Source organism: Leguminivora glycinivorella, chromosome 9, assembly GCF_023078275.1.
Source record: "Leguminivora glycinivorella isolate SPB_JAAS2020 chromosome 9, LegGlyc_1.1, whole genome shotgun sequence".
Taxonomy (NCBI): Eukaryota; Metazoa; Arthropoda; class Insecta; order Lepidoptera; family Tortricidae; genus Leguminivora; species Leguminivora glycinivorella.
This window is the reverse complement of record NC_062979.1, coordinates 18,076,515-18,092,153: the sequence shown is the minus strand read 5'-3', so window position 1 is coordinate 18,092,153 and position 15,639 is coordinate 18,076,515. Positions and strand designations below refer to the sequence as shown.

The 15,639-nt window shown below is 37.4% G+C and overlaps 1 protein-coding gene across 2 annotated transcripts in view; it reads left to right on the top strand.

Annotated features, from left to right (window-relative positions):
• The window catches only part of LOC125229446 (spondin-1-like), a 36,456-nt gene extending 23,450 nt beyond the window's left edge, over positions 1-13,006 (top strand). Inside the window, exons 2-7 of one of the 2 annotated variants that reach the window (XM_048134284.1) lie at positions 6,625-6,797; positions 9,881-9,985; positions 10,323-10,502; positions 11,693-11,940; positions 12,173-12,324; positions 12,780-13,006. In XM_048134284.1, coding sequence (XP_047990241.1) covers positions 6,625-6,797; positions 9,881-9,985; positions 10,323-10,502; positions 11,693-11,940; positions 12,173-12,324; positions 12,780-12,982 — 1,061 coding nt within the window. In that variant the 3' untranslated portion in view covers positions 12,983-13,006. Of the gene's footprint in view, positions 1-6,585; positions 6,798-9,880; positions 9,986-10,322; positions 10,503-11,692; positions 11,941-12,172; positions 12,325-12,779 lie in introns of both variants that reach the window. The other variant, XM_048134283.1, reaches the window with a different exon arrangement.
• Positions 13,007-15,639: the final 2,633 nt, after the last annotated feature.

Below are 15,639 nucleotides of genomic sequence, written 5' to 3'. Positions count from 1 at the left end.
GGATTCAACGAGAAATCAACCATCATGTCATGTTCAGAAGATCGTTTAGAAGGGATAAGCGGCCAGCAGACGACGACGTCTAGTGCAGGAGGAAATGCAGGAGCAGTGTTAAACAACGGTGTCGTAATAGTTAGTGTTAAATTCACGTAAGAAAAAAAAACAGTGTGCTATGCTACATAGTGCAATGTGTCCTAGTTATAGTATGTAATGGTGGAAGAACTTTCTAGTGTCTTCGACAATTTAAAAAAACTTAAAGACAATACACAAAAATTAGCAAAAATTAAAAGAACTCCTAATGTGTTGCAAAATACCTTGTTAAAAGCTACTCAATTGTATACACAATACCTAAAGTGTTCAGAGACATTAGATGCAGATATATCAAAAAATCTTATTAAGGGTAGTGACATAATTCCTATTAAAGAAATTTGTATTCGAATAGAAAACTTGTACGTACAGTTACAAGAATTTTGTACGGCACAGGGCATTGAAAGCAAAAACACCATGGAAAAGTTTAACCTTAAAACGGCGGTGTCTTTATTGCCTGAAATAACGAGCGATGAAGACAGCGTCAAGAAGTTGATTGACGCCATAGAATTGTACAGTGACATGATTGACTCGGATAGTCAACCGAATTTAATAAAATTTATTTTAAAAACTAGGTTGACAGAAAGCGCAAAATTACGCCTATCATCTTCTTATACGTCCTGTAAAAACCTGATAGACGACCTAAAATTGCATTTATTAACAAAAAAATCCCCTACCGCGCTTCACGCTCAACTAATTCAAGAAAAACAAGGCACTAGCACTATCGATGAGTATGGTAAAAGATTAGAAAAACTTTTCGTAGACTTAACGATATCGCAGGCCGACGGTGACAAAAAAGCATTCGACGTGTTAAAACCGATTAATGAAAAATTAGCAATTAGAAATTTCACTGACGGCCTGAGATCACGTAACTTAAGCATTATATTAACAGCGCGTGACTACAAATCCTTAAAGGACGTCATAAGAGCTGCTAAAGACGAAGAACTTTCTTCAAGGGAGCAGCAGTCGCAAGAGGAGATGTTTACGGGATCCCGAGGAAGACCCTCAGGTGAGTATAACACCCGTCCATTTACAGGCCGAGGCAGGAACACATGGTACAACCAAAGTAGTAGGGGTCAACACGCCTACTCACACGCAACTCGAAATGATTCGACTGCGACTTATAGTACGGGCAGCCGCGGGCGCCCGCTCTATCGAGGACACATGCACCGGGGTAATCGTTACTCGCGTAGCATGTATCGAGGTAATTACAACTACAACCGCCCGAGTGTAAATTACATTGAAAACCAAAATTTACCCAATTCAAGCGAGACTACAAATAATCCGGCAACACAGGAAAATGAATCAGAGTTTTTTCGTGCATAACATATTTTCATGTGATAGTAGTGACTACATAGAATTACCCGTCAATGACGTAACATGTTCTTGGCTATTAGATACGGGCTCATCATTATGCGCTATAAGCCTTGAAACTGTAATTGAGCTTAGCATTCCGATTACTAAAAGTAGCATTCCCGTAAATGGCCTCGGGGGACGTCTCGATACCGAAGGATATGTTTACATTAGCTTCATTATAAATGGTGCGGAATTTGAACACAAGTTTCACGTCATAAAAGATTGGCCGTGTTGGACGAATGCATTGATAGGTAGAGATTTTTTTAAAAAATATTATTGCTTCATAGATTATTACGACGATATGTTCTCATTATTTAACCATGACTTAAATAAGATTATTACGTTACCAATATGTACAAGACAACCGGATGACAATGATAACTTATTCATACCGCCGCGATGCGAAAAAATAATATTTATAAGGACAAATTTCGAAGAAGATTGTATAGTAACTCCGAAACAAATAGGTAAAGGGATTTTCATTGCAGGAAGTATTAGTCCGCCTATTAATGGAAAAATTCCCATACAAATACTTAACACCCGGGAAGATGGCGTGACCTTAACGAACTTAAATCCGGAATTGACTACTTTAAACAACTACAATATTTGTAACTTTGAAAAATGCGACAATATAGACAGTGAACGTGTTCGAAAAATGCTGTCGTTTTTAAATTTGTCTCATTTAAATACAGAGGAAAGACGCTCAATACAAAATATTTGCGCAAAATACTCTGACGTATTCCATTTACCAGGAGATAAGTTGTCGACCACAAACATTTATCAACCTAATATTACACTGAAACCAGACTCCGTTCCTGTTTATGTGAAACCCTATCGGTTGCCACAAATTCATAGGGATGAAATAGATAAAAAAATTAAAGAAATGTTGGCAGACGACATTATCGAACCATCCAATAGTGAGTGGTCTAGCCCAGTTCTCCTAGTTCCAAAAAAATCTAACTCTGACGTAAAAAAATGGCGATTAGTTATAGATTTTAGAAAACTAAACAATCAGATCGTTGATGACAAATTTCCGCTTCCTAATATAACGGACATTTTAGACTCGCTTTCAGGAGCGATGTATTTCTCACATCTTGACCTAAGCCAAGGTTATTATCAATTAAATTTAGATCCAAATAGTAGAAAACTAACAGCATTCACTACACACTCAGGGCATTACCAGCTAACTAGATTACCCCAAGGTCTGAAAACAAGCCCTAATTGTTTTTCCAGGGCCATGACAATTGCAATGGCGGGTTTGCATCATGAAAAATGTCTTGTGTACCTTGATGACCTAATTTGTTACGGCCGAAACCTACAAACCCACAATAAAAATCTTATAGACATATTATCTCGACTTAGGCAAGTTAATCTAAAATTAAATCCTAATAAATGCAACTTTTTAAAGAAAGAATTATTATATTTAGGGCATATAGTGTCATCAGACGGTGTCAAACCTGATCCAGAAAAAACAAAAGCTATTGATAACTATTCAACTCCAGAAAATATAGATGACGTTCGTAGATTTGTTGCATTCGCAAACTACTACAGAAAATTCATACCCTCTTTTGCAGAAATTACTTTACCATTAACAAAACTATGCCGGAAAAATGTACCATTTGTTTGGACAAATGACTGCAATGCAGCCTTTAATGAAATAAAAAAAAAATTAGCAAATCCACCCATACTTCAATACCCAAACTTTGACGAAAATAACACATTTATTTTGAAAACTGATGCTAGTGGTTATGCGTTGGGTGCGATTCTGAGTAACGGCGATAATAGACCCGTAGCTTATGCCAGTCGCACTCTGAATAAAGCGGAAATCAACTACTCTACTATAGATAAAGAACTTTTGGCGATTGTCTGGTCAATAAAATACTTTAGACCATACCTGTATGGTAAGAAATTTAAAATCGAAACAGATCACAAACCACTAATATATTTATTTAATATGTCTAATCCAAATAGTCGCCAAATGAAATTCCGTTTAGTACTGGAAGAGTACGATTTTGACGTCGAATATGTCAAAGGGACAAACAATGTCGCAGCCGATGCATTATCTCGTATAAGAATCAGTAGTGACGAATTAAAAGCAATGCATGAAAACATCATAGCAGTTCTAACTAGGGCTCAACGAAGGAAACATGAAAATATGTTACAACCACAAAATAAATCTCCTGACAGTCAAGTAGTTATAACACCCCAACCCCGAGTGGTAGACATGTTAAAAGTACCAAATAATTACACAGAACTCTTGCTAAATCTACATGACAAAGATATCAATAATTTGCAACATTATGTCACAAAAGAGAGCGAAGACTTCGCATTTTTGGAAACGAAGTCTATAATTTACGTCAAACCATCATCCCGATCGTATTGCGCACGAGCTGCCTTTGCGAGGGCGTTGAGTTTGTTTTGTACAAATATAAATGTAAATAACTTGTATGTTATAAAGAATGACAATAATAAAGAAAAAGTAGAAGAGTTAACGCGTGCCATTAATAAATTACCAACGTGGACCGGCCCACGGTTACATATTTTAAGAGGAATAAAAAGGATTACCGATACAGACACAATCCGTGTCATACTAAATGACTACCACATGCTGCCAACTAGTGGCCATGCTGGCATTAGGCGAATGTTAAACAATATTAAAAGACTGTATTTCTGGAACGGCATGGAAAAAGATGTCATAAATTTCGTGAAAAAGTGCGATTCATGTCAGAGACAGAAACACAGTAAGTATATACGAGAACCAATGTCAATAACTGACACAGGTAAGTCAGCTTTTAGTAGAATATTTTTAGATTTAGTTGGCCCGTTAATTAAGGATGACAATGGTTATAATTATATATTAACATTACAATGCGACCTCACAAAGTATGTCGAAGCCTATCCCCTAACAACTAAAGAAACGGTGGCGGTTGCTACTGCATTTGTAAACAACTTCATTCTACGCTACGGCATACCTAGTGAGATCGTTACCGATCGAGGGACGGAATTTATTTCAGCTACCATGCAAGAAGTGTGCAAACTCTTAAAAATTACACACTTAACCTCAACCGCTTATCATCATCAAACTATAGGTGCGTTAGAAAATAGTCATAAAAATCTAATTTCCTTTTTACGTATTCAAACAAACAACGCACCCCAAAATTGGAGTACATGGTTACCTTATTGGTCTTTTGCTTTCAATACCACTGTACACAGTGAAACTAAATATAGCCCATTTGAACTTGTTTTTGGCAAATTATGTAGTATACCGACACATCTAACAGATACTTTAGACCCATTATATAACCATAACGATTACCCATGCGAATTAAAATATAGGATTCAAAAGTCGCAATTAGATGCTAAGACAAATCTTTGTAAAAGCAAAGAGGTAAGAAAATACAGATACGACACTGATGTAAACACTGTAAAATATGCAGAAGGCGATTTAATTTTGGTAAAAAATGAAGCTCGCGCCAATAAATTGGACCCTTTATATTTAGGCCCATATAAGGTAGTTAAGGATATACAACCAAATGTAATCATTTTAGATAATAAAAATAAGCAAAATATATTGCACAAAAATAGGACTAAGCCATATGTTTCCTAAAAAAAAAAAAAAACACACTCTCTATTATGTATTTTTTTTTTAAATGAAGAGGGGGCGTGTGGTGTATGTGTATCTATAGATATATATGTCATGTATCATCCATGTATTGAGTAGTCTGTAAGTTGAGTTTGAACAATAAACACATGTAATCGAGCTCCGTATTTCATTGTTATTCCGCCAACCGTACATTAAAAGACTTTATGATGTCACAACTAACCTAACCCCATCATTTTAGCGCTTGTCATTTCATATATTTATAACCAAGAAATCATAATTTTTATACCTACTTATCTGAAATAATTATTTTTTTCATTTTTTTTATAATAAATTAATTGATACCTCTTCGACAAAATTAGGTTCTACTTAACTTGGATACCTTTAAAAATATTTCCAATTAAGTTTAACGATTAGTTCCATACATAGTTGTGCACATTATTACATTGTTAATTCTAGATTGCATTAATGAAGGTTATAGCCACAAAGAGAACGCTCCATAATTAGGAAGGAGCAGCCATAAAAGCCAAGGAATGACTTGATTTGCATATCTCACGGCGCAACGGTCTCAGCCCGGGAGCTGAGGTGAGGATAGCGTACTTTACTGAATTGCCCTGAATTACAATAACTTTAAGAAAGGATAAAAAGTTATTCAGGAGGACTTAAATTGCAAAATGTATTCCCTGGTTATATGTGTGTATTCTCTTCTCTTGTTCTACGTGCGGGTAATCATTTAAGTTAATCCTGAAGTAAACTAGTGTTTTTTTTTTCCATTACTTGGAAAATAAACGTTTTTAGATTCAAAACATTACAAAGTGTTACAATTTTGTAAACAACAGGTTGTTTGAAACATTACAATGTCTTACGAGAAAACTCTGCCCGGAATTGGTTGCACAGGCTGTGCGCTTGTTCGTTACATCTATAGCTAAGGCCCAATTTAATTTCAGACCACGAAGTTGTCAACTTTTAGCTGTACCCAAAACTCGTACTGTATCCCATAGCAAATCACCACTTGTCCGCGCTCTACAGTATATAAATGCTCTACTCGCATCAGCACCGGAATGTGATGTATTTTGCAAGTAGTTGGTTGGATCTGTGTAAAGAATGTAATTATGAGGTTCTGTGAGATGTAAACGTGAATCTTCTGTCTTGTATTAGTTTATCTGTGTTTTTCTTTTTTACCTTTTGAGATTGTATTATGTACCTAGTTGTATAAATACTGTCTGTTATAAATTTCACAGTGTATTAGTCCGCTGTAATGCTGTGTATTTTTTTTTTGTATAAATAAATAAACTACATATATTTATTGAACCATTTCATTGCGTATATTGTTAGTAAATTTTCAGGAGCCAATGCAAATCACGTTTAACTTTATTATTTATTAAAATGCTGACAAAATTTTACAAAACCTAGCTCTTTTTCGCTGCCTTCATTTGCTAAGGTTTCTAGTTTGATCCCATGGTCAAAATAGCTCAGTGTAGGAATATGTAATAACACCGAACATTCCACCCTAAATAAACATCCTACAATTTCCCATGTTCCAGGCCAATCTCACAGCGCTACATACACTCTGTTCCGTATAGGCGACACCGCTCGGCCGTCAGTTCGCCAGTTCGCCCAGTTCGGCAAACTGGACGCGCTGGTCGAGGAAGGCGACGACGAACCGCGAGTGTACGACCAGTTCTCGGCGCCGAGGATAGCGGCCGGCGTGGGCGAGACGGAGAACACGGTGTTTGTGGACGCTGAACACAGTATGGTGAGTACTTTAGTAGATCGGCAACTGTTCCGTATAAGGGACACCGCTCGCCCGTCAGTTCGCCAGTTCGCCCAGTTCGGTAAGCTGGACGCGCTGGTCGCGGAAGGCGACGACGAACCGCGAGTATACGACCAGTTCTCGGCGCCGAGGATAGCGGCCGGCGTGGGCGAGACGGAGAACACGGTGTTTGTGGACGCTGAACACAGCATGGTTGGTACTTTAGTACACCCGCGACTTGACCGCTACTAGCCGAGTTTTTTTAGCGTTGAAAGGCGAACTCTAACGAAAATATACCTGGTGCCGTAGCCGAAAGGCATTTCTGCGACGCGAAACGAAAACGAAAAGCCGCAAATAGTAGTCTGGCTCCGTCGCGCCAATACGCAAGAGCGATAGAGATAGATATATAGGCGATAGAGATAGATATCTACATCTATTCATATTCATTTATGAATGAATATGAATATGAATAAATATCTACGAGCGTTTCGTTAAGTGAGCGTTTGTGCCATTCTGCTACGTACCCTGGGTACGTATCCAAATGCACAAACGCTCACGATAATCTGTCTCGTAGCTATGTATCTCTAGCTCTTGCGTATTGGCGCGACAGAGCTAGTCTAGCACATGATTGCCGCCAGATTATGTCGCCGCGAGATAGATCACATGTCTTCTTCTAACTGTATCAATGACATAAGGACGGATAGTCTATCTCGCGGCGACATATTCTCGCGGAAATCCTGTGCTAACCCTGCAGACTGCATTTCTGTCGGCGTCTGGCGTTGACGATTGCCATTCGGCTACGCCGGCTGTTGTTCAGGGTTACTTGCTAACCTATTCAAATTCAAAATTGTTAACGTTTCATGGCGAACATAACGTAACTGGCTCTGTAGCGCCAAAACGATACAAGATACGATAAAGAACGTGATCGATTTGCAAAGAGCACGGAGTACGGACTTTTCTTGCAGATTATTTTGATAAGGCATTGATTACAGTTTAATATTTCATTGACGTAGCGTACGTTGTCAAATGAAGGTATTTAAACAAAACAAAACAAAGAAACAAAACAAAATGGTTTATTTCCAAATTAAAGGTACACAAAGTTACATTTTATAATGACCCCCACACTAGGCTAGGCCTGTCCCGTGAGGGAAAAACCATCCCCAGCTTACTGGAAAGTACCTAATTTTTCGTAAAGTCTAGTTTGTCTGACCTCTTTTTAATCATGCATTGTAAGCATGATTTTTTTCCTTATAAAGGCCCGTGTGTATACAAGGTACTTACTCGTAAGTCCTATATCTGCGTACACTATTGTTAATTAGACTTCGACCCCACTTAGCCTTTCGTTCGAACCCTGACGTGGGTTCACTTACATACTGATAGTTTGACTAGTTTGTAATCTACATAAATAATTATGCCAACAAGTTTGAGGTCTCGTCCGCTGGGGTATGGAGATATATGGCGTTAATTTAATGGGTCTCTGTAGTACAAAATACTGTGATTTTTATTATTCCCTTAGGGGCTTCAGTGACATAATTTAGCACAAAGCTATACGTATTATTATTATTACTTACAGCACGTGCACAATTTTTTTTTTATTGGAACGACCTCAAAATTGTTTTCACCACACCAACTGGTAAAGGCTTTCTTTGCTATTCGAAAACAGATAGCAAAACTGCATTTTATCCACAAGGGGACAAAGTAATTTCATACAAATTTTAACTCGATGTCAATCTGGCTGCTAGATTTTACCTATAAATGATGATTTTGAATCATAAATATTGGATAAATTGATGGATTTGATTTAGTTTGATGTTTTATAGTCAATATTTTGTTTGTGTTGGTGTGGTGAAAAATTTTGTGTTTCACTCGGTGGCAAAGTTTGTTTAACCTTCGTGCCTTGATGCCCTCGCAAGCGCAACGCTCAAGTTTCCACTTCTTGAACCACTCGCGCTACGCTCGCGGTTCAATATTGGAATCTTTCGCTTGTTCAGGTATCAAAATTGGCACATGCGGTTAAACAACTAATTGCCCCCTTGTAAAACAAATAACTATTGAATTTCTCAACACACAGCCAGACAATAGTTATTTGTTTTACAAGGGGGCAAAGTAGTTGTTTAACCGCACGTGCCAATATTGATACCCGAATTCGAAAAGTGGAATCTTCAGCGTTGCGACGGTTTCAAGGCACGAAGGTTAAACAAACTCTGCCACCGAGTGAAACACAAAATTTTTCACCACATCAACACGAACAAAATACTAACTATAAAACATCAGATTAAATCAAATCCATCAATTTATTCAATATTTATGATTCAAAATCATCATTTATAGGTAAATTTTACCAGCCAGCTTAAGGCATCAAGTTAAAATTTGTACGAAATTACTTTGCATTGCACTCTTTTGGATAAAATGCGAAATGATTTCGAATAGCAAAGTAAGCCTTTAACAGTTGGTGTGGTGAAAAGAATTTTGCTTCTGTTCTACGACCTTCCTTAAGCAGAGTGGAGTAGGTATGTGCACATGCACAAAGGCAAAAGTAATAAATTAATAATTTAGGCATTTTACCTGACAGACGGTCATCTCCACATTTACCTTCAAAGTTTTGCGCGCTTTGCACTCCAGAGTCCACACATTGTTCACAAATAACTCAGGAACCGTAATCATAACGCATACAGAAATTGTAGATACTTCTCGATATTTGGTAGCACGTAAGGTTTACGAGCCGCTACAATTATAACATCGTGTTATTTTAGAAAGGTTACTGGATTCAGGTTCACCATGTAAAACATATGTTACGTTCCATGCAGATAAATATGATTTAAATTCACTTGCTCATCACAGAAACACATGTAGGTAATAATTATAGTGTGCTATGAAATTCGCATGAAAAATATGTTCAAAGCAAATACAAGTGCAATACCCATACTGACATTTACATGACACTGACTCTTATAATTTGAGGTCCTGTTTTGGGAGTTTTTATGTACTCTTGTCTGAAACTCTTTGGTTTTGGTCCATAGAAAAGACAAACGTGGCCTAAATTAATTAAAGTATCTTGAATTTAATGATTACATCGTTTATTTCAGGTATCGCTAATTTCCCGCATTATACCGTCTCCTGATTGGTTCGTTGGAGTAGACAGCCTCAACCTATGTGTCGACTCTTCATGGATAGATCAAATCACCTTAGACGTGAGTATTGACTATTATGTATAATGTTAAATTAATCACAAAACATGTAATATTACAAGTAAGTCAAAATGCAAAAGCTAAGTATGAATCCCCTGTGGAAGTTACGATAGGATGCATGCAACTTTCACAAGAGACTTGGCAAATGAATTCAGATGGAAGTTTAACTCATTATGTAGACGTATTATGTATTAATTCTATGTATTTATACTGAGATTTTAGATGCAAAATCTTATATTTCCCTTAGATACAATCATATTGGCGAAAAGAACTTAATCTAAATTACCTTACAACAACTCCCAACAACCCATAAAAAATACTGTAAATATTGCCATTGCAGCTGTACCCATTGGACGCTGGAGCAGCCCAGGGCCTAACGTTCACCGCTCCTCGCTGGGATAACGATCCCCCGGAGCCGGTCTTCAAGCACAAACCTCGTCACCCCAACCATCCGGCGTCTGGCTTCTACTATCCATCACTGAGGGAACTGCCTGCTATCGCTAAAGTGGAATTTACTAAGGTATAAATAGCAGTTTTATGAAAACGCAATCGTAAACGGGGCTAAGTGCGTTTTCACATTATCCGATCCGATATCGGATGTCGGACCGATATCCCATACATTACAGGCGCCATATATTGGATTTTTTCTATTGAAAACCTCGGATATCGGATCGGATAATGTGAAAACGGACTAAGGGTGCCTGTCTACCAGAAGTGTGCTACGTTACGTTGCTATGGACGCATCCGATCCCACCAGAACGAAGCTAAGCGGTTCGACTAACCTGATTGGTGGATATCAAACACATCCACGTAGCGAATCTCTAGTGGAAAGGCATCCTTAATCGCGTATAATTCAGTTTTAAAACTAACTTTTCAGTACAGATGGTGTTTTTTTTTTACGCACTAGTGCGAGAAGTGGTTCATTATATGCCAGGTCGAAACTTCGGAGGCTTATCTGTACTGAAAAACGTCGTACGATAAAAGTGCGTAAAAAAGGAAGTTCGAAACGAGTGGCGATAAATTAAAACACGACCGAAGGGGGTGTTTTAAATCGACACGAGTTAATCTACTATTATTCCTCTCCCTTGAGTTCCGTTTATAATTTTATAATATGTAAAAATCGTGAATAGAATAAAGTGTGAAAATGCGGTTTATTATACTTAGTCTCATTAGAACATCGAAATAACGCATATTTCTTACTAAAAGATTCGAATTATTAATTATGATTGGCTTCGCATTTCAGCTTGGTGTTCGAAAATCATAAATAGATTTCAAAATATTAGTTACCTAACGAGAGATTGACACTGCCTGGATTAGTCTAAGAAGATCTCTTGAAGCGTGCGGCTTAACGTGGTATAAATAATAGAAATCATAAATGAAGATCGACATGGCCTGATATATTTATAATACCTAGCTCATTTAGGACTGTGTACTGCACGGGAAGCATGGTCGTGCGATAGACGATAAAATATCAGGCCATCCCTATCGCACTTACAAATAGTGCGATAGGGACGGCCTGCTATTTTATCGTCTATCGCGCGACCATGCTTCCCGTGCTGGTATTCATTTATTTTGCAGAATAGGCACGCTCGAATAGATTTAGGTACTCCCAACTTTTCGAATCCATTTAGGCAACGGGAATTTTCTTAATTAGTTATTCTTTAATAATTTGACTTTTAGTATATTAATATTACGTTAATGATATTTCAGATTAAAGCTTATTCTACTATCGATATCAACAACTTAGTTCGAAAGGAACTTATTAATAAATTACGTAAGAAGAACGACCGTAAAGGGCATCCTAAATTACGGGCATTGATTTACGATGACGACTCAGAAGAAATAGCTACAAAGAACTCAGTTCAAGAACTTATGGATTTGGAGGAAGAGCCATTTGGTACACCAGCACCAGATTTACCCGAGAATCATGTTGTCGTTGTAACTCAGGCACCTACTACGTAAGTCATCTGATAGAACCTTTATCTTTTGGCCAGTCTCTTCTTTGAGTATACAGAGCACGTCTACTAAGATGACCTCTTCTATAAGTCCACTACTTATAAATGTATGTAATCGGTGTTACTTTTATAATGACGACATAATCTCAACAGAGCTTTTCACTATCACCTAACTTTTAGACCGCTAAAAATGCAAGCGCATATTGAGAACGCCTTAAAATATTTATACTTTCAGGACCACAACAACAGAAGCAGAGTTTGGCAAAGATCTAACGAACATGGATGACGTGGTACTAGCCGTAGCCCAAGGCCACAGGATGGGTCTGGGCAAGCGTTTGCCTCGGCACTTCAGGTCAAGACTGCATCACGCAGTTAACAAGATACAACGTAAGTATATTATGTATTTTGTTTTAAGAACTATAAGTACAGGAGCCACTCGAGTCAGAGTTTGGCAGCAATTTTACAAACCCGCTTCGACTACCTACAGTCTCTCTGTCAGTCTTCCATAGGTATAGTGCTACTGTTTCAGTCATAAATGTCATAATATAAGGGCCGGTTGCATCAAACCGTCTGTCACCGTTAAAGCGTTCGTTAAATTTTATTATATGGGAAGTTCCATAGACGTCCGCTGCGTGACGATGATGTGTCTGTCAAATGTGGTTGATGCAACTGGCTCTTAATCCAGGTCAGGTGGATCGCTCGCGAACGTTTAGCAGCAGCCTATCTTTATCTGGTCCCTTGAAGTTTTCGACTTTAAAATTTGAATATGTCCAGAACCTGCTGCTTGATGATAGGTAGCAATCTTCAATTTCTCGTTTTCATAAATTACTGTATTGTTCCAGCTGACGATTGCCTAGTATCGACCTGGAGCGAATGGACACCGTGTTCGACAACCTGCGGCTTCGGAGACAAGTTCCGGACGCGAACAGTTGTGCGAGCGAGACAGAACGAGGGCCGCGACTGTCCCGCTCTGAAGGAGCGGCAGCATTGCGGTCGCGTCAATTCTTGTTCGAAAATGCAATATTTTGGTAGGATTAATGTTTAGGGAATAAATATAAAATAATTGTTTTATATAACTTTTATTTCTTTGAATATTGTCTTTTTCAATTAGATTATAAAATAAAAAGTGGTGTGTAAGAATGTGAGTCAAATACGAAAGTGCTAGTGGTGAAAGTTAATTTATGGGTTGGATTTATTTATGGATTTATTTATTTCTTAATAATACTTACCTGTGCCAGTTCTCGAAAATGGTCGTGCCACGCTCTATTGGGATCGATCTATTATCACTGACAGGACTATTGTAGCCAATAAGCCTGACATTGTGATAATAGATCGACCGCAACGCCGGGCAGTGCTCGTTGACATCACCATCCCCCATGATGAGAATCTCGTGAAAGCCGAGAAGGACAAGTCCAGTAAGTACCTAGACTTGGCTCACGAGATAACCGCCATGTAGGATGTTGATTCAACGATCATTGTTCCGATAGTCGTTTCAGCGAACGGTCTCATAGCGAAGAGTCTCGACCAACATCTTAAGAGACTCTCGCTAGGTGGCTGGATCAAGGGCCAGATACAGAAGGCGGTGATCTTGGACTCAGCGCGGATAGTTCGACGGTTCCTCTCTCTGCAGCCCTAACCACCGGCAGCTTGGGCCCTGCCCCGCTGCTGGCGGCACCCTAGGTTAGGTTTTTTATAATGTGTTTATATATTTTGTATTGTTTTGTATGTGGTTTTGTATTTTACTTTTATATTCATATTATAAACAGCTTAACCTAAGAAGCAAAATAAATAAAGGAGAATAACATTACTTATTAATCTATAGGTATAGATGAAGTAGACAAAAAATAATTTTATTATACAGTTGCAAACAATTATACACACAATTTAAATGTTTAACCCTTAAATGCATATTGTTGCCATTTGGCTACAATGCATGTATTTTTTAATAAACTAGCCAAAATATAAGCTGGACTTTTTTATTTATTTTTCTTAGATCTGTAGGATCATCATCCAGTTTTTTCACACTTTTCCGCCATTTTTAGGGTTCCGTAGCCAACTAGGAACCCTTATAGTTTCGCCATGTCTGTCTGTCCGTCCGTCCGTCCGTCCGTCCGTCCGCGGATAATCTCAGTAACCGTAAGCACTAGAAAGCTGAAATTTGGTACCAATATGTATATCAATCACGCCAACAAAGTGCAAAAATAAAAAATGGAAAAAAATGTTTTATTAGGGTACCCCCCCTACATGTAAAGTGGGGGCTGATTTTTTTTTTCATTTCAACCCCAACGTGTGATATATTGTTGGATAGGTATTTAAAAATGAATAAGGGTTTACACAGATCGTTTTTTGATAATATTAATATCTTCGGAAATAATCGCTCCTAAAGGAAAAAAAGTGCGTCCCCCCCCCCTCTAACTTTTGAACAATATGTTTAAAAAATATGAAAAAAATCACAAAAGTAGAACTTTATAAAGACTTTCTAGGAAAATTGTTTTGAACTTGATAGGTTCAGTAGTTTTTGAGAAAAATACGAAAAACTACGGAACCCTACACTGAGCGTGGCCGACACGCTCTTGGCCGGTTTTTTTTCTTAAATGGTTGAAAATAATGTTTTTATTTAAGAAAAAATGGCGGAAAAGTGTGAAAAAACTGGATGATGGTGATTTTTAGTACATGATACAGGCAGATTTTTTCAGAGTTAGTAACTATTTTATGTTTAATCATTTTATCATAGGGGTTTCTCAAATAGTGTACCTTTTTAATAGTAGTAAAAGTTATCTTATAAATTTTACTAGTAATTATATATTTATATAAGTAAGATTTAGCCTATTTTACTTCTTACACTGATTTAGTATTAAAATCGATGTTAAATATTTTTTTATTATTTTTCCTAGAGTCAGAAAACCATTGTCTATCACATTATTAATTTCTAGTTAAAAGAAAAAAATCATGCATTTAAGGATTAACTAAGTATATTATATTTTATTAATAATTATATTTTACCTTATCCCTAATAGCAATAATATACTTTAACAAGTTGCATGGACTACGGTAGAAAATAATGCACCTTATAAAGAATCATTGGAGATTTTCCCTTTTCGGAAAAAGTAAAGGATTATCAGGGTCGCATCAATTATCATAATCTGCCCATCCCTCTAGAAAATAGGCTTATAAATAAAATATATGAATAGAACATCCAATGGTCAAAGGACCAAATAAACAGCAAGGGAAGTCCCATCACCCGTAACTAAGTAAGTGGGTACACAGGAATAAATAATTTAATCACATAAGGTAAGCAAGGACAGTCGTAAAGGGATACAACTTTTATAGGGGCCGGCGATAAAACGGTGGCGTGCGAGATTATGAATTAAATATTAAAGTGCTTGAATCATTTAGTACCAATTCGTCGTTGTATTAGCTCGTTAATTCCTGTCTGTCTAAATTGGTTCAATTTTGTGTGCGAAATCCTTATTATGTATAATCTTCTCCTTCTTTAGAAACCTTTGTTATTTTTGCCAACCTTTGACAATATATTGAGCATATTTTGATTTGGATTTTTAAATACATAGTCACCACCACTACTACTACTACTGGTGCTAGCCACCAGCACCACACCCACAGATCTCATACCTATATACAATAGATCAAGCAAACGTATCTACTTAGCGTGTCAAATGAACTCAGAAAAATCCACTGAGATTT